This window comes from Balaenoptera borealis, assembly GCF_965194805.1.
Source record: "Balaenoptera borealis genome assembly, chromosome: 7".
Classification (NCBI taxonomy): Eukaryota; Metazoa; Chordata; class Mammalia; order Artiodactyla; family Balaenopteridae; genus Balaenoptera; species Balaenoptera borealis.
This window is the reverse complement of record NC_138864.1, coordinates 53,009,834-53,028,161: the sequence shown is the minus strand read 5'-3', so window position 1 is coordinate 53,028,161 and position 18,328 is coordinate 53,009,834. Positions and strand designations below refer to the sequence as shown.

The 18,328-nt window shown below is 37.4% G+C and overlaps 1 protein-coding gene across 31 annotated transcripts in view; it reads left to right on the top strand.

The window, feature by feature from the left end:
- LOC309631750 (uncharacterized protein) overlaps positions 1–11,000 on the top strand; it is a gene marked incomplete at its 5' end in the record, with an annotated part of 60,205 nt that extends 49,205 nt beyond the window's left edge. For 25 of the 31 annotated variants that reach the window (XR_014246469.1, XR_014246470.1, XR_014246474.1 and 22 more), the window contains 3 exons: positions 4,735–4,791; positions 5,728–6,103; positions 9,616–11,000. Coding sequence is in view for 2 of the 31 variants with exons in the window: in XM_082398659.1 (XP_082254785.1) it covers positions 4,735–4,791; positions 9,616–9,653 (95 nt within the window). Of the gene's footprint in view, positions 1–101; positions 1,670–4,734; positions 4,792–5,727; positions 6,104–9,615 lie in introns of those variants that run through there. The other 6 variants (XR_014246480.1, XM_082398660.1, XR_014246481.1 and 3 more) reach the window with 4 other exon arrangements.
- Positions 11,001–18,328: the final 7,328 nt, after the last annotated feature.

Here is an 18,328-nt window from a genome sequence, read left to right as displayed (position 1 = left end):
CCTCTCCCAGTTCTTTCTCTTCTACTGACAGAGCTAGAGTTTTCACCTCTTTCTACCCCTTCTGCCAAAAGACCTGAGACCTGTGTTCACTCCTTCTCTAGCAGAGCCAAGAGACTGGTGGAGAAAACTTCTGTATTCAACATGATTTGTAGGAAGTAAGAAGACAGGGGAAGCAGCTTTTCAGAATATGGAGAGAATTGGCGACACCAGTAGGGTGAAAAGAGGACCATAGGTATTGTTGGAGAGAAGGGAGAGAGCACGGAAAGAGCCCTGTGCTTGGCCTCCTTCATCCAGAGGCCCCAGCTAGCAAAGAGGCCTCCCCCCTCTAAGTGCAGCCACCCGTTGGTACCCCCTGGGGATTGGCTCCAGGACCCCCATGGATGCCAAAAATCCACTGATGCTCAAGTTCCTTATATAAAATGGCATTGTATTTGCATGTAACCTATGCATAACCTCCCATATAATTTAAATAATCTCTAGGTCACTTATAATACCTAATACAATGTAAATGCTATATAAAAAGTTTCTGGTATGCAGCAAATTCAAGTTTAGCTTTTTCGAACTTTCTGGAATATGTTTTCCCAAATATTTTCGATCCATGGCTGGTTGAATCTGTGCATGTGGAACCCTCACATATGGAGGGCTGACTGTAGTGCAGAGGAATGAGGTAGTTGCATTGGAGGCTCAGTGACAAATCCTGTGTCCTTCACTCCCTTGTCCTCTACAATTGGCACTTTTCACTTGAACCATTGAATAAAGAACTGCTGAAACTATCCTTAGGGTCTAGTGGTTGTATGCAGTTGACCCTTGAACAATATGGGTTTGAACTTCGCAGGTCCTCTTATAGGTGGATTTTTTTCAATAGTAAATGCTACAGTACTATTCCATCTGAGGTTGGTTGAATCCTCGGATGTGGAACTGGGGATATGTAGGAACTGCGGATAATGGAGTTATATAAGTCATACTTGGATAATGCAGTGCCCCTCAACCCTGTGTTGTTCAAGGGACAACTATATTTTGCTTGAGCATAGGCGGAAGAGGAGGTAACTGGAGCACGGGAGGTGGTAGGTCCTTTTTATATGGTCACAGGCAGACTGTCAAGCATCAAGAGCAGGCAGCTAAAGTCAACAATAGGCCAGAACAATGAGGAAGAGCTTTTCATTTTATATTCTTCACCTGGATAACTGAATACTGGTGTACCTGATAGACACATATAGACAGATTTGCATGAACTAATGAATTCTGCTTTTTGCGTATAAGCCAGTTTGAGTTAGGTTTCTGTCATTTCTAACCACAAAGAATCCTGATTGGTCATGCCACATAATTTGAGAAATTAATTTTTTTTCTGTTAAATACAAGGAACCTGAAGAACTGAAGAAGTAGTAGATTTCATTTCCCTGATTTTAACGGGCAAAGGCTCAGGCGGTATTCTGGATGGACTAATTAAAAATGAGAAGATGAATCAGGATTTTGACACCAGAGTCATTCATGGAGGGTATTAGTATTTACACATATCTAAAGCTCTAAGTGTAAAGGTTGAATTGGAACTGAGGGTCAAAACTTCTTTTGTGTACCCTCATGGAAGTCTGCCTCTAAAGAGAGAGAATGTGCTGATCCTATTGGTGTCATGCATTTCTAGTTATATGGCAATTAAAAAAACTGTATAATACTAAGTGGGCATTTGGTTTTTAATGCTTCAGTCTCCTGAATTCATTCATATGAGTCTACCCTTGGGAGATGGCAGTATACCAGTTACTTAGCTATTGTCATTTCACTCCACGTTTAACCTATTCTAGTCTGCTCTGTGATGATGTAGCTGGGGCTTTGCAAACTACATTTCCCAGAATCCTTTGCCTGCCAGCTTCCTTGAGTAGCAGGCCTTTCAAAGAAATTGGAAGTTAGGAGGAGGAGAGAAGGGATTATCATCCTGTGGGCTTGCTATTCCTGTTGATAAGGCACCTACATGGGCATTTCGTTCCAGGCTCCAGCTTCTTTGGGTATTTTGCTCCTTTGTCTGCTTAGAGATTCCTGGAGCAGCCAGGTCTCCCTCCTCTGAGCTTCTAGGCTCTGATAATCTAAACTCTCCTTTGTATTTCCCTAGCCTAAGGGGTGGTAGCTATAGTTATTATCTCTGGGTTACCTCAGTGTTTAAGTGTTTTTGCCCTTTCAGCCCACCAATACCTGTGTAACCAATTCCTTATATAATATTTAAGTCCCTCTTGCAATATTTACTTTGGTGTCTTTTCCTAACTAGATCCCGACCTGTAGTAATAGAAATGGTCCCAGGAAACATATCCTAAAAGGTGGAATTCTGGAGCTGGTTCAATTATGTTCTTGGCCTTGAATTACTTCTTAATGCCTTGGCAATAAAAAATGAGTTGTTAATAGTCCATGACATGCACTAGTATCATGATTAATTAAATGATCTCTTGTGGTTGATTATGATGAAGTGTTTGCTGAAGCAAACATCTTGGATACCAAGTGGCTGTCATACATATCTTTTTGGTTGCAGTGAAAACTATGAAATCTAGAAGGTAGGGTAACTCCTTGATTGAACTGATGAGCTTACTGAGAGAAAATGATAAATTCAGACCTTTTAACTCTCAACTAGACACTGTTGGAGATTCAGAGAGTTTCTATAGCTCTCCTAAAAGAATCTTTTACTTTCTGTAGCCACTAAGCTGACTTTGCTGAAGATCAGGCCATAATTTAATTGGTTGCAGAATTACAATAAAAGCTGGATTTATAAAGTACCAATCTGTTACTTGAAAGTTAAGACATTGATTGGGAAGGAGTGGGACCTGGAGTGGGGTACCTGTATGAATTCAGATGGAGCAGAGAGTGTAGAACCCCTGAGTTTTTCTGAGCCTCCTTTACTTCCTGCTGTAACTGAGGAAACTGGCTTTCCCTTATTCCAAGGTCCTGTAATAACCTCACCTAAGTTGGTTGCAGTAAAAAAGGATGCCTAGCCTTGTCAAGACCCACCAGCACCATCTCTGATGACCTCTACAACTCAAGTCAGAACAAGTACAGGGGATGAGTACAAGGAGAGTGTAACTGTTCCTGAACTCAGGTCTGGCTGCTTGCTGCTTGAAAATCAATACCCAAGAGAGAGGCAAATGTTGGTAGAAAGGAGAGTTGCTTTTAATCAGAATGCTGACAATCTGAGGAGATGGTGGACTCAGTGTCCCCCAAAAACCATCTCCAAAGATTCTATTCAGCCATGAAAGCTATTAAAGAGAAAAAGGGAAGTAACCTCAGTTAATCATTGAGGTAGGGGGTCAGAGCCATCGCCCTCCCCCACCGCGTGCAGCCTTGCGTGCAGGCTTGTCGACTTCTTGTGATCTTTAGATGCTGTCTTGTTCACACAGTTTATTCACGAGATTACTGAAGGGGAAGCTAGGGAAGAGACCTGGTCCTCTGTTAATTACTTATTCTGCATTTCTACTTCTTTGATCTATGGAAAGACCAACAAGTTAGGCAAAGTATTGTGTGATCAAAAGATTTGAAAGGTGTGCTAGGGCCGGAGATGAGTAGAGCATGGGGGCGCCTGGTTTAAGGTTAGTGGCAAGACCAAGGGGCCTCCTGCAGAGAGCTCTTTCCTGCAAAGGGCGCTTTCCTGCCAAAAGCTGCTTACATAGCTATGCTCAAAAGAATTGCAAAATTTGCTATTATATACTGGCAGAAACTTGGTGAATTTATGTGGGAATGGATTTTCTGCTTGTTAGATTGAGATAGATGGACTATAACATTGGATTAGGCTAAGTTTATTGATATGAATTCACAGAAAGCCTGGATTTAATGCATTGGTTCAAGCAACCGGAAGTGGCTGTAACAGTTTGCTTGGTTGATTGAATGAAACTTGGACTCAGTGGTTGTCTACATTCATTGAGGTTGAGATGTCAGAATTTCCAGGCCTAATGTTAAGGAAGAAATTCAAAGTTTTAGGGAGGTGGGAACTTTGGAGTGGATTAATCATATGCAGTCTCATACTGCCCTGCTCCCTCCACTGTAATGTTAGAGAACGTCCGGCGATTACTCCCTTCACTAAGGCATTAAGAAATATATTAGTGAGAGGAGCTCCAGCATCTATAAAAATAACTGTGTGACTGTGATGGCTGTTCTCTGGAGGCTAGGGATGAGGGATTCAGAATGCTTTGACACACTTTACACAGGAAAACACTGAGGGCCCCCCAAAATTTAAGTTTGTTGGGAGTAGATGTAGAACAAGAGCCCGTGTATGTTGATTTCCGGTCTGAGACTTCTTTATTAAACTTCATTTAGACCAAAATTCATCACATTGTTTTGGTGTGTACTTCAAGACTCAAGACCACTTTGATTTTACACATTTATATTCATGCATACTTGTTTTCTCTCTCACATTTGACCCATGGGTAGAAAATCAAGAGACAATCCCATAACATGCAAAAACAAAAATTGCAGTCCATTACAGTAACTCTGCTGCATGCATGTTTATGCTGCTTTCAGACTCCAAAGGCAGAGTTGAGCAGTTGCAACAGAAACCTTATGACCTGCAAAGCCTAAAATGTTTACTCTCTGGCCCTTTATGGAAAAAGTTTGCCCACCCCTGCTCCAAAAATGAAAACATTGCATATAAAGCTTAAGTTCTTCATGATCACCCTTCTTTTTGTCAATATAAATTCAATAATATTATGTTTTCATGTTGGTAGATTACTTGTAGATTTAAATAATCTATGATTTCTCTGTCATTAGGAAAGATGGGGCAAAGTTCTCAGAAGACAGAGCAGAATGACTGTCTCCTAAAGAAAGGTAGGCTACTTGGTCTCCCTTTTCACAGCATATTTTAAGGATTATAATTACTACAGAGAACTTTTACAGATCACTGATGCAAAGTTGCCTCCTGATGATTAAGAGGTGACTTTATTTTTTCAACTATTGACATTCACTACATTAAAAAAAGAAAAAAAAAAACCTTTCCTCACTAATTGTTTAGGGCCTGATAATTTGTCAAATTTAATACACATTCATTATGTAAAATTGGAAAAGTATAAAAAAGTAGAAAGAAAAAACATAACTCTCTAGACCAACCACCTAAAGACAACCATTGTTAATTTGGTTTCTTTCTTAGCATTAATTTTAATTGAAAAATGCTCAATGAATAGAAAGAAAAAATTGACGCATCATTATTTTCTGGCTGTTTGTAGCTTAGCTTCAAATGTAATATTTATAGAATATTTAGTCAATAAATAATTAGTTGTCACCTGCCTCTTTTTACCTTGTGAAATGTGAGATTGCATGTATTTTCCAAAAGTCAAGAAAAACCTATTCATATCTAAGACAGGCCATTATTTCCTAAATTACTGAAATCACCCTGGAGATGAAGTTGTTTTGAGATGACTGATTTTTTTCATTATCCCACCAGCCTGAATATTTACTGCTGTGATCCTTTTTCACCATTTACACTTAAAAAATCTCTCAGGAAAAGGGAAACAAAAAGCCCCTAGGATCCTTCTCCATTTCAGTGCCTCTGTCACCAAGTGCCCTTGTCTAGCCTCTTGTCTCCCGTGGGAAAATCCACTGTGGCTGCTCAGTCAGATGTGTCTTCTGGAGAGATGCCATGATGGAGTGCTTCCTGATAATGTCTGTCTGAAGACCTGTTTCACACACCTCTTCTCAAGGGATTAAACGGGTATACTGGCTGAATCATAGTTTGATTCTTATGTCAGCCTTGCTTTTCTTCCCCAGGATTACCTTAACATTTTAAAAGAAATCTTCAGGGGCTTCCCTGGTGGCACAGTGGTTAAGAATCCGCCTGCCAGTGCAGGGGACACGGATTCGATCCCTGGCCCGGGAAGATCCCACATTCCGCAGAGCAACTAAGCCCGTGCATCACAACTACTGAGCCTGCGCTCTAGAGCCCGTGCGCCACAACTACTGAGCCCACGTGCTACAACTGCTGAAGCCTGTGTGCCACAACTACTGAAGCCTGCGTGCCTAGAGCCTGTGCTCCACAACAAGAGAAGCCACCGCAATAAGAAGCCCATGCACCGCAACCAAGAGTAGCCCCCACTCGCCGCAACTAGAGAAAGCCCGCGCACAGCAACAAAGACCCGATGCAGCCGTAAATAAATAAATAAATATATAAATTTATTTTAAAAAAAATCTTCAGTCAACACTAGATTGGTCTCTTAGTATAGCTGCTGAAACAAATTACCTCAAATTTAGTGGCTTAAAATGACACAAATCTACTATCTTACAGTTCTGGAGGTCAGGAGTCTGAAATAGTTCTCACTAGACTAAAATCCAGGTGTTGGCAGGACTGTGTTCTCTTCCAGAGGCCCTAGGGGAGCATCTGATGTGTTGCATTTTCTAGTGTCTAGGCGTCTCCCACATCCCCTTCCATCTTCAAAGCCAGCAATGGCCTGTCCGGTCTTTCTCATAGTGCATCACTCCGACACTGACACTCATGTGTCTCTCACGTTTAAGGTCTCTCATGATTACATTGGGCCCACCCTGGATAATCCAGGATAATCTCCCAGGTCAAGATCCTTAACTTAATCACAGCCACAAAGTCCTTTTTGGTATCTAAGGCAACATGTTCACGGGTTCTAGGGATAAGGACATGGACATCTTTCCAGTGGGGTACATCATTCTACCAACCACAAATACTGTAACTCAAAAGAGTGGATAATGTCTGAAATGGGACAGAATCACTGGGGAGATACTGTTTTCCTTTTACTATTTCTCAGTCATACTAGTTTACTACTTCAGCTGTTGTAGTGTAAAATACCTTTCAGGAGTAAAATTATTATTCTTGCAAGCCCTTTTTCAGGGCTGGCCCAAGGCAAAATGGTGATGTAATTTGTCTGACCTGTCAAATTTTTTCCTTCCAGTTTTACTTATCCTTTCCCAGAACTCTTCTCTCTTCTCTTACCCTCAGTCTTAGGTTAATCCTGATAAAATATTTTGTAATAGGAGCTAAAGAAATGACCCTCCTGAGGATATTTTCACATTATAAAAAGGTTTCGAAAATCCAAAGACTTAAAGACACAGAGTGGAGCTATAGGTTCCAAAATGATCCGTAATAGGCTGATAGTAAATTATATTCAAATGTTTGTTCATTATGTGCTTTGGTTGTCACTGCGAGGGTTCAGAGTAAAGCTCAGTTGCCATTCTCAAGGAGTTGATAGTCTGGTCAATTTAAAATTCATATTCTTGCATCAGAGGACTTTCAAACCACCCATGTAGGTTCTAGTCCTTTGTAGCTATGTTATCATTGACAAACATTAGGATTTGAAAACTGGGATTTTTTTTTTAATGGAATTGCTATAGACCTATATTTACCAATGGTTGCAAATTTACTAATACAATTGACCCTTGAACAACACCGGGGTTGGGGTGCTGACCCTTCACCCACTCAAAAATCTGCTTACAGTCTGCCCTCCATATGCACGAGTTCTACATCTGCAGACTCAACCAACCTTGGATCGTGTAGTACTGTAGTATTCACTGTTGAAAAAAATCCATGTATAAGTGGACCTGTGCCTTTCAGACCTGTGTGTTCAAGGACCATCTGTACAGTGTGCCAATAAAACGAAGGCTTCAAGTTTCCTATGTCTTCTGATAGAAGAAGTGGGGGGAGAACGGGATGAGATATAAACCTTAAATTTGCCAGTTTACAATATCTTCTGGTTTAAATATTTTCTTCTGATTGACTCAGATTCTTAGATTTAAAACTTATTTCCCCTCCTTCTATACCTTTCCAAAATGGTATCTGGACACCAAACAAACCTACCTTGTGCTCCAGAAGGACATACTATCTCTATCTTTCAAGACTGCTCTCTACACAAGCATCCCAGAAAAGATAGCCTCTGCTTACATGATGTAAAGAAACACAAAAATAAATGGGGAATTGTCTCCCAATGCACGCATCCTTAACCATAACAATTAAATTTCCCAGCTCAGCCTTAAAGGTAGAAGGGGTATTCGTTCTACATTATGGAAGAAACTATGCTCAGAGTCTTAAAGCCTTGACTAAAGTTATAAGAGCTTTGGAACTACCAGAAACTAGAGATTATTATGAAGAAAATAGTTTGGTTTGATATCTGCCAAATATTTCCCAAATTATCTATTGACTTTACATTTGTATATCTTTCCTATTTAAAATTTAGGAAGACCACAACTACATGGTGCTTGTAACACACAGATACGGTCTTGACTAGGACAATCACAATCTAAAGACTGCATTTACCTGAATTCTCAAAATTTCTTTTAGGAATATTTTACAGCTCTGTTTGGTGTTTTATTTTGACATGTACACTGTCAGGGAGTAAGGTGGTTCATGCTGTTAGGGTAATTAACATTAGTTGCTAACAAACAACTCCCAAGTTTCAGTGACATAATACAAAAAGTTTTGTTTCTTACTCATGTCACAGACCAAAGCAGGTCAGATGGCTCTCCCAGGGGTTCTCTCCTACAATGTTGAGTCAGGGATCCAGGCCTGTTTCATCTGGTGGTTCTACTTTCCAGTAGGGCCTCCAGAGTCCTTCAGTGCCCTCCATTTGGTCAGCTAACTAGCAAAGAGGGTTGAGGACCAGATGGGATATTATAGGGGTCAGGCCAGAAAGTGAGGTATATGACCACCCACATTTCACTGGCCAAAAGTAGTTACATGGCCTGACCTAGATGCAAAGAGTAGGGAAATGTGACCTTCGTATTGTCTCTGTCATGTTCTTTAATAAGAATCTATCAGTCAACATTATTTATTGATGATCAGCTTGGTGCATATCATTGTATTAGGTACTATGAAAGTAAAAAGAGAGTCAAAATTTCCTATGCATGGATATAAAGAATGGATTAAGGCAAGAAGTCTTTTTGACTCATTCTGTTAAATAAATGATTTAGTAATAGGGTGAATCCAAAGCTCCATTGTGAGTTAGTTGTTTAGAAATAGGGGCACATTTGACTCCCAGAAATAGTGTATAAATTATGGTGTATGTATTAGATAACATGTATTCCAGGTTCAAATTTCAGATGCCCAGATCACTGGTAGGGATTGCAGACTGCTTTCCATGTTCAACAGCTGAAGAGGGCAAACCTAACCAGTCATAAGAACTTGTGTATAACAGGTTAATTTTTTTTCATAAGCATAAAAAAGGTACTGCATATGAAGCAGTCAGTGACATCTTAAAGGAGGATGGAGTTGGGACTTGGGATTTGGGTCCTGAGAAAACTATATAAAAGAACAGGAAACAAATGACAGGACATGATGATTATCATCCAATTGGCAAGGGCTGCTATATAAAGTAAGAGGGGAAAGGAACTAGCATAATTATTATGTAGTGACGTTAATAGACAAAGAAAACATAAGTTAGAATTACCATGACCTCCATTTTGTTGCAACAGACATAAATATATTTTCAAAAGACCTGGTGACCTTGTAATTATGGAATGAAAGCAAATTAAGCACCTGCGTGCCTTCTGAGGTCCAATTTTGCTCACCCCTCACTGCCCCCGTTTGTATTTATAAATGATTCAGGTGTTTAGATAGCACAATGATGGTAGTAGGGAGCTGATATTTGTTGAATGCCTGTTATATGTTGAGAACCATAAGGTGCTTTTGTTTTTTTTTAGATAAGCTTACTGTTTTAATTCTCACGAGGATGCTCTGAGGCAGGCATGATTACCCCTGTTTTAACAGAAGAGAAAGCTGAAGCCCAGTGAAGTTGCATGACTTGATGAAGGACACGTGACTAATTGCGGAACTGGAACTGGAAAGCAAGTCTTTGGACTTTTTTTTTAAATTGCTTTGCATTGTAATGGTGACACGAATATAACATTATTGTAATCTCTGGTTGATATTTTATACATTTTATAACTCCATGTAAGGGAGAGTAAAAGATTGCTTGCTGGAACTCCACAGAAAAGGTAAAACAAAGAAAGGTGAAATATTGAAATGTATTGATTTTGATCACAGAATGGTAGATCTCACTCTACCATTCACGCTCTCATTCTCTTTCTCTTCCTTTCTGATTTATATCTCATCAGTTTCTGGAGAAGGATTGATGGAGGCTCTTTGGTTGACTCCCAGGAAAGTAATATATAGTGAAACTATTTTCACAGTTTAGCAAAATACATTGGTTGCCTTCATATTGTGAAGAACCAACAATACTGATAAATGAAAAAAAAAATCCATGTAGGTAGTACATGCTTTTATGCTTTATATGAATGGAGTCATATTATAAGCATTTTCCATAGCCTGCTTTTTTGTTTAAGATTATGTTATTAGGATTCATCCCTATTGTTTTGTGTAGGTGTAGTTCTTTAATTTTTACTGTTGTATGTGAAATTCCATTGCACATATATACCACAATTTGTTTATCCTTTGTATTGTTGATAGACATTTGGGTTGTTTCCAGGTTTTTGCCATAACAAGTAAATGCTGGTATGAATGTATGCAATGTTGCATGTATGTATCCTGGTGCATGTATGCAAGTGTTGCTGTAGGGGATATATATTCTTAGGAGTATAATTGCTGGGTCAACTTTATTAGATAATAAAGTTGCATCAACTTTATCAGATAATGTCATAGTGTTTTTCCAGAGTGAGTTTTGTATCAGTTTACACTCCAAACAGCCATGTAAAAGTTTTATTTGTTCCACAACCACTTTTTATACTTATTATTGTCATTTTTTTACTTTTGCTAATCTGGTAGCTCAGTGTAATTTTAATTAGTATACCTCAAGTACTAATGAGATTAAACACTGTTTCTTACGTTTTTTGGTCATTCTTGTTTCTACTTTTCTGTTACTTTCTAGGATCTTTGCCTGTTTTCTACTGGGTTGTCTTTTGATCATTGATTTGAACACGTGTTGTTGTTTTTTTTAAAACGTATCTTCTGGATACTAATTTGATAGTAGTTTGTGATGCAAATCTTTCCTTTCAATTTATGATTTATCTTTTTCATTTTTAAAATAATTTTTTGGGTAAACACAAGTATTAAATTTTAATGTAGTCAACTTTATCATTGCTTCTTGTATAACTTGTGCTTACTGTGTCTTAGTTAAGAAACCCTTTCTATCCTAATGTTGAAGAGATAATCTCTTATATCTTCAAAAATGTTTTATTTTTCATTTTAGCATTTTAATCATTTAAAGAAATTTTTAATTTAATTTAATTTTATTTTTTAAAATTTATTTATTTATTTATTTATATTTATTTTTGGCTACGTTGGATCTTAATTGCTGCACGTGAGCTTTCTCTAGTTGTGGTGAGCAGGAGCTACTCTTCCTTGTGGTGTGCGGGTTTCTCATTGTGGTGGCTTTTCTTGTTCCAGAGCATGGGCTCTAGGCGTGCGGGCTTCAGTAGTTGTGGCACGCGGGCTCAGTAGGTGTGGCACGTGGGCTCTAGAGCGCAGGCTCCGTAGCTGTGGCGCACAGGCTTAGTTGCTCCACGGCATGTGGGATCTTCCCGGATCAGGGCTCGAACCCGTGTGCCCTGCATTGGCAGGTGGATTCTTAACCACTGCGCCACCAGGGAAGTCCTGAATTTTATTTTATTTATTTTTTTATACAGCAGGTCCTTATTAGTCATCAATTTTATACACATCAGTGTATACATGTCAATCGCAATCTCCCAGTTCATCCCACCCCCACCCCCACCCCCATGGCTTCCCCCCCTTGGTGTCCATATGTTTGTTCTCTACATCTGTGTCTCAACTTCTGCTCTGCAAACTGGTTCATCTGTACCATTTTTCTAGGTTCCACATACGTGCATTAATACATGATATTTGTTTTTCTCTTTCTGACTTACTTCACTCTGTATGACAGTCTCTAGATCCATCCACGTCTCAACAAATGACCCAGTTTCGTTCCTTTCTATGGCTGAGTAATATTCCATTGTATATATGTACCGCATCTTCTTTATCCATTCGTCTGTCGATGGGCATTAAGGTTGCTTCCATGACCTGACTATTGTAAATAGTGCTGCAATGAACATTGGGGTGCAAGTATCTTTTTGAATTACGGTTTTCTCTGGGTATATGCCCGGTAGTGGGATTGCTGGATCATATGGTAATTCTATTTTTAGTTTTTTAAGGAACCTCCATACTGTTCTCCATAGTGGTTGTATCAATTTACATTCCCACCAACAGTGCAAGAGGGTTCCCTTTTCTCCACACCCTCTCCAGCATTTGTTGTTTGTAGATTTTCTGATGATGCCCATTCTAACTGGTGTGAGGTGATACCTCATTGTAGTTTTGATTTGCATTTCTCTAATAATTAGTGATGTTGAGCGGCTTTTCATATGCTTCTTGGCCATCTGTATGTCTTCTTTGGAGAAATGTCTGTTTAGGTCTTCTGCCCATTTTTTGATTGGGTTGTTTGTTTTTTTAACATTGAACTGCATGAGCTGTTTATATAAAAAATGTTTTATTTTTCAATACACGATTTTCTTGATATATATGGTGTGCTTTAGGAATATAATTTATTCTTTTCTATATGGTTAACCAATTAGAATCCCTACATTCTCCACCAAATTGGGGTGCTAACACTGTCATATATCAGGTTTCATGACTTGTATAATCAAAAAGCCCTCTTCTTAGATCAGATTCAACAACATTTTATTATATGGTTATGATTAAATGTATTTGCATTGAAAAATAAAGTGTGGCTTAGGTGGGTTAATCTAGATCTGCTGAGCAGCAAGCAGGAAAGATGTAAAAGAGAGCACTGAGGCAGGGAGACCAGTTAGGAGTTTACCACAAGTTCAAGAAAATGAGGTTCTGAATCATGACGGTGATATGACAGTGGAAAGGACAAAAATGTGAGAAAACTTGCAGAAAACGAACTGACTGTATTTGGTAAATAATTGAATATGGAAAGTAAAGTAAGGTAAATGTTAAGTGTGACTACAAGTTTTGAGATTGGATGACTCAGGTTTTAGGAAAAACAAGATTATTTCAATGTTAAATTTACTAAAATTGATACAGCTAGAGGTCACTGAGGTAGAGATTTAGGAAGTTTTTGTATATAGTTAGGTTAAATCTGTTGGAGGGATACTTTTAATAAACTTTGTTGGATTATGCATTCTTATTGTTTCATAGGAATTCTTTATATATTCTAGCTACAAATCCTTCTTCCAGGAATATCTTCTTCTGTTTGTGTCTTTTTGTTTGTTTTTAATCTTTTTATGGTATCTTTTGAGAAACAGAAGTTCTTAATTTCTATGTAGTCAATTCCATCAATCATTTCCTTTATGTTGCACATTTAAGAAAGTTTTCTGTGCTGTGGGGTCATGAAAATATTTTCCTATATTGTATTTTAATTATATTTTTAACAGTCACATAGATATTTAATCCAAATGAAATTGAGTGTTTATGGTATCAGGTAAGGATACGTTATCATTTTTTTCCCCTTACGGATACTCAATTATCCCAGTACCATGTTGAAAATTCCATTTGTCTCCCATGAATTTTTAAAACCACCTTGGTCATATATCAACTGATAAATGGATGAGTCTATTTCTAAGCATTTCATTCTATTTCATTTCTCTAATTGTCAATCTGTGTAAACACCACCTGATTTAAATTTCTATAACTTTATTAAAAATCTTGATATCTAGTAAGGCAACTTCTCCAAACTTTTTTTCTTCTCAATTGAATAGTGTCTTGACAATTTTTTGATCCTTGAAACTCACTACAAATTTTAGACTCAACATGTTAATTTGTACACACACACACATCTGATGGGATTTTTATTGGCACTGTACTGAATTTACATAACAATTACAGAGCTGTCATCTGTATGATATTAGTCTTTGAGTTCATGAGCATGGTGTACCTCTTGATTTATTTAGGTCTTCTTTAATGTTTTTCAGTACAGTTTTATATTTTTGTCCATAATGATTCTGCATATTTTTATTAAGTCTATTTCTGAGTATTCCATAAATTTTATTTTAGTTTAAAAAATATTTTTCAACTCTGTATTATTGGTGTATAAAATGTAACAGATTTTTGCCCTGCAAATTTACTAAACCCTTCTTATTCCAGAAATTATCTATAGTACTGTTGGATGTTCATAACACTCATATCTCTTGAAAGTAATGATATTTTAATTTCTTCCCTTCTGTTCTTTCTATTGTTTATTTCCTTTTATTCCCTTTTGGTATTGGCTAGAAACTCCAGTACGAAGTTGAGAAAAATTGGGCATTCTAGTCATTGTCCTGATTGCAGAAGGAATGTTTTTATCATTAAGTATGATATTTAGTGGTAGTTGTTTTGGTAGGTACTCTTTATTAGGTAAGGGGAGTTTGCTAATTGAAAAAAAATCAAGGTTGAATTATTGAGCTGGACCAAGAGAAAGGGAAATAGAATGGGAAAGGAGAGTCCATTGAGTTTTTTATTCCAATTTTAATAGTTTTAATTTCTAAGTGTTCTATGTAGTTCCCACCCTCTTTTTTCTTTCCTTCTGTCCTTTCCTTCTGTTCTTTCCTTCTTTGCTTTCTTTCTTCCTCTTTCCCTTCCTCTCTCCTTCTCTTCCTTCCTCCTTCCTTCTTTCTCTCTCTCTAAAACCAGTTTTGTCTTTTTAAAATATATTCTCTTATTTTTCCCTTATATTTTCAGAGTCCTCTTAACTTTTAAAATAGATAAGTTTAATATTTATATTTTGTCTTCTAATTCCAATATCTGGAATCTTTACATATCTAACTTTGCTGTCTGTTGTTTCTATTACCTCTGACTCTAGGTGGCTTGTTTCCTGATGCATTTTGTGAGTTTTTAAACTATAAGTTCATATGTTTGGGAATTTTATCTGTTCGAATTTTTTAAGCCCTGTGTTTGTCATTTATAGCTCCACTGACTATTTGCCTTTGCTCCTGCCGAATATTGGGGAACTCTACCAAAATAGAAACAGTTTAAAGTAAATTTTCTTGCCGGAGGATTTTTCTGGATGTATGAGTATATCCAGAAAATATGAGATTGGGCTAGTATGAGATTGGGCTACAAGCTCAAGTGAGAGCCAGCTTGTGGGTAGGAATTCCAAGGGACGATTTAGTGTTTCCTTCTACAATGACACATTTTATAATAGGCCATTTTCCTTGTTGTCCTCTGGATTTATTTCTAGTTCACATATACCTTGAGGGTTTAGGCCTCTGGGGTACCTGATTTATTAAGGCATGGCCTCTCAGACGCCTCATCTTGGTCAGGTAGCTCCCAGAGTTGTTACCTGTGAATACAGAAACTCAAGTTCACCTTCATGGGCAAATGTACACAAAGTGAAAGCCAGATTCAAAGCTCAGCTTACCTCTCTGGATTCCTACATTTACTTAGTTTTTGGTTTCTGAGGGTCCTTACTTTCTTGCTAATACAAGGTGTATTTAAAAATATTTTTTAGTATTTTAATTATTTTCAGTGGGAGGGTTGGTCACGGTGTTGTGTGTCATATTACTGAAAATGGATTTTTTTAGTCTTCGAAAATAATATATTCCTATAATAAATTTAGATTGGCATGAAAAGAATGCAGGGGATCCTCTGAATAGTAGATAACATAAATGTAAGATCATAGACTAGACATTTATTCATTTATTCACTCTCTTATACATGTTTACTGGGCACTGTGTAATATGAGGTGCTGTGTTACACTGCAGAAGATGCCAGTAAGTATACTGAAAGGTCCCTGGATATCAAAGATCATTTATATCATTTATAGGTATGAATAATAAATTCAATAAAGATGGTATAAACTAAATGCTCATACCCAATGGGGAACTAAAACAAATAATTATTTAAGAAGTGTTATTTTACCTTAATTTATAGGATAGACAGAGGGAGCTGCGTGGAAGTTCATTCCAGTAAATGACCAAAGAGCATGGACAAAGGTGTAGAGATAAAAAATCATGGAATGGCTCGAGATAACTATGTTTGACTGGATCATAAGCAGTTTTAAGGAAATGGTTAATGACAAGAATGGAAAGTTAGGCTGAGGGCAGAGCAAGAAGGGCTGTGAATTCTAAGCCATGTAATTTGAGCTTAAATTAGTAGGGGGACTGAGAGTTATTAATAGATGCATAAACCTCTCAATTTTATGCAGTTTAAAATGTGTCCTTTATGGGAGGCTAATAGTAGAATCAAGACCTAGCTAAACTCTAGCAATTATAAACAGGGGTAAATGAGAATGGGATGAAGTATGGGAGTGTGAAACATGTTGGTGTTTTATTCAGGGTCTGATATGAATAATCTCCATTTCTGACGATGGCTTGATGTGGTTTACATAATTACTTGCTTCCATTGCTTATAAAAAATTTTATTTTCTGAATAGGTTTGAAACCACATCTTGGTTTTTCCTTCCATGAATAAGATTCAAGCCTGAGTCCTAACCCTGAGGACACAATATTTAGAAACAAATTTCCCCCCTCATTTTAAAGAGGAAGAACCGGGCTGGTTCCTGCTCAGATAGTTTTGGTTATTTTATCTTATTTTTTAGGTTATGATATTAGTTTAACAGAGCATCTCCATAAATTTCTTAGGCCACCCCATTTTATTAATAAGAAAAAGAATCATTAAATGTCAATCAGGATTTGTAGTATCAAAATTCAAGGTCTACTTTATAAATGCTAAGGATCAGAAAATTATCGAAGGAACACTAATAGGCATACTACAAATGGCTAATGTAATTTTTATTTCTGAATTGAGATGAAAAATGAGAATGTGTGTCTTTCTTCACTGTAGTACCAAAACCTCGTTAGGATCTGGCCAGCATGTGGGGAAGTGACACAGCTGAGGCTTTCTCAGGCAAAATACATTAACATTACAAATGAAACTTGGTCCGAATGTATCTGAAGGAGCATTTTCTCCTTCAGAGGTATAGTAAGAATTTCATTAGCAATGCAGTTATTAAGCTCTGTTGAATAATTCTGTGTTTTAGAAAAGGAAAGTGACCTTTTGTATCTCTCAAAGGGGTAATAGCTCTACAGATACATTTAAAATAAAACTAATTGGGACAGGACACCAGATTTACAAAAACATGTGAGGAAATTTGGTAATCAGTTGAAAAATACAAAGTATCTTGAACAAAGCATTTTATAATGTTAGATGTCTGACCTTTTTTATTTCCTAATCAAACATCTTTATCTTCTGTTATAGGTTGTAAATGGGGACTGGAGGGCAGGATAATACTGTTGAAAATTCTCAGTTTTGTACTGCTTTGAAATATGGGCACAATTTGTCACATAAACTCAATAATTAGCATAGCTATTGTTTTTCTTCAATTATCAGAGTTACGTATTTTTCACATTTTGACATACTTGGAATCTGGGTGTTTCCTAAAAACAGTGTCAAAAGCAATATGCCCCAGTTCCTATGCTTCTTAGTGGTCATTATCTTTGTGAATAACATTACAGTCATATGTGGTAGCATTCGGATGCCTAAATTAACTTAAGTTTGAATCTGTAATGTTGCTTTAAATATTTTAAAAAGAGGTAACATTGTAGTACAGAACTGAAAGGAAACGTGATTTTATACAAAGAAGGACTATTAAATGCCAAGCAATGAAATCAGAGGTAGCAGAAAACTGCCATATCTACTGAATATATTATGGCATTTCAAAGCCCGGAAAGATTGTATGACAGATTTGTAGTCTTAAAGGATTATTACTCAGGTGCCAAGCATCTATTTATGAAAAACTTCTGGATGACTTGCAGGAGAAGGTAATTTAATTACAGTTAATGGTAATTCAATTAAGGAAAAAGTAAAACTGTCAGCTTAACGAAATCCGAAATGCAAGCAAAACCCTAAAATTATACTGCCAATCTTAAAGATGCCCAAGGGGTCAAGATCACAAGCATGGATTATAAAAATCAACTCAAGTCAAAAATCAACTCAGAAGACTGAGTGGGGAGACACTGGAACTCACACATCATTTTGATCATGGAGAAAATGCTATCTCTGATTACACGAATAAAAATATAGTATCATGAGCATGAAAGCAACTTCAAATATATTTAATTTAGTGTTTCATTTCTGAAAACATAACAAATACTTAGAAATAAATGGTGATCACTAAGATCCAAGATAGATTTACTATCTCTGAATTACTTCACACTAATATGATATTCTCTTGGTAGTGTTGTTAAGTTTGAGCTGGGATGACAAATCTGTATTTCAGTAGGACACTTAACAAATTGTGTTCTTGTGGACAAAATGGAGAAATATGGCCTAGATTAAATAGTGTATTAGGGACTTACCTGGTGGCGCAGTGGTTAAGAATCCGCCTGCCAATACAGGGGACACGGGTTTGATCCCTGGTCCGGGAAGATCCCACATGCCGCGGAGCAACTAAGCCCATGCACCACA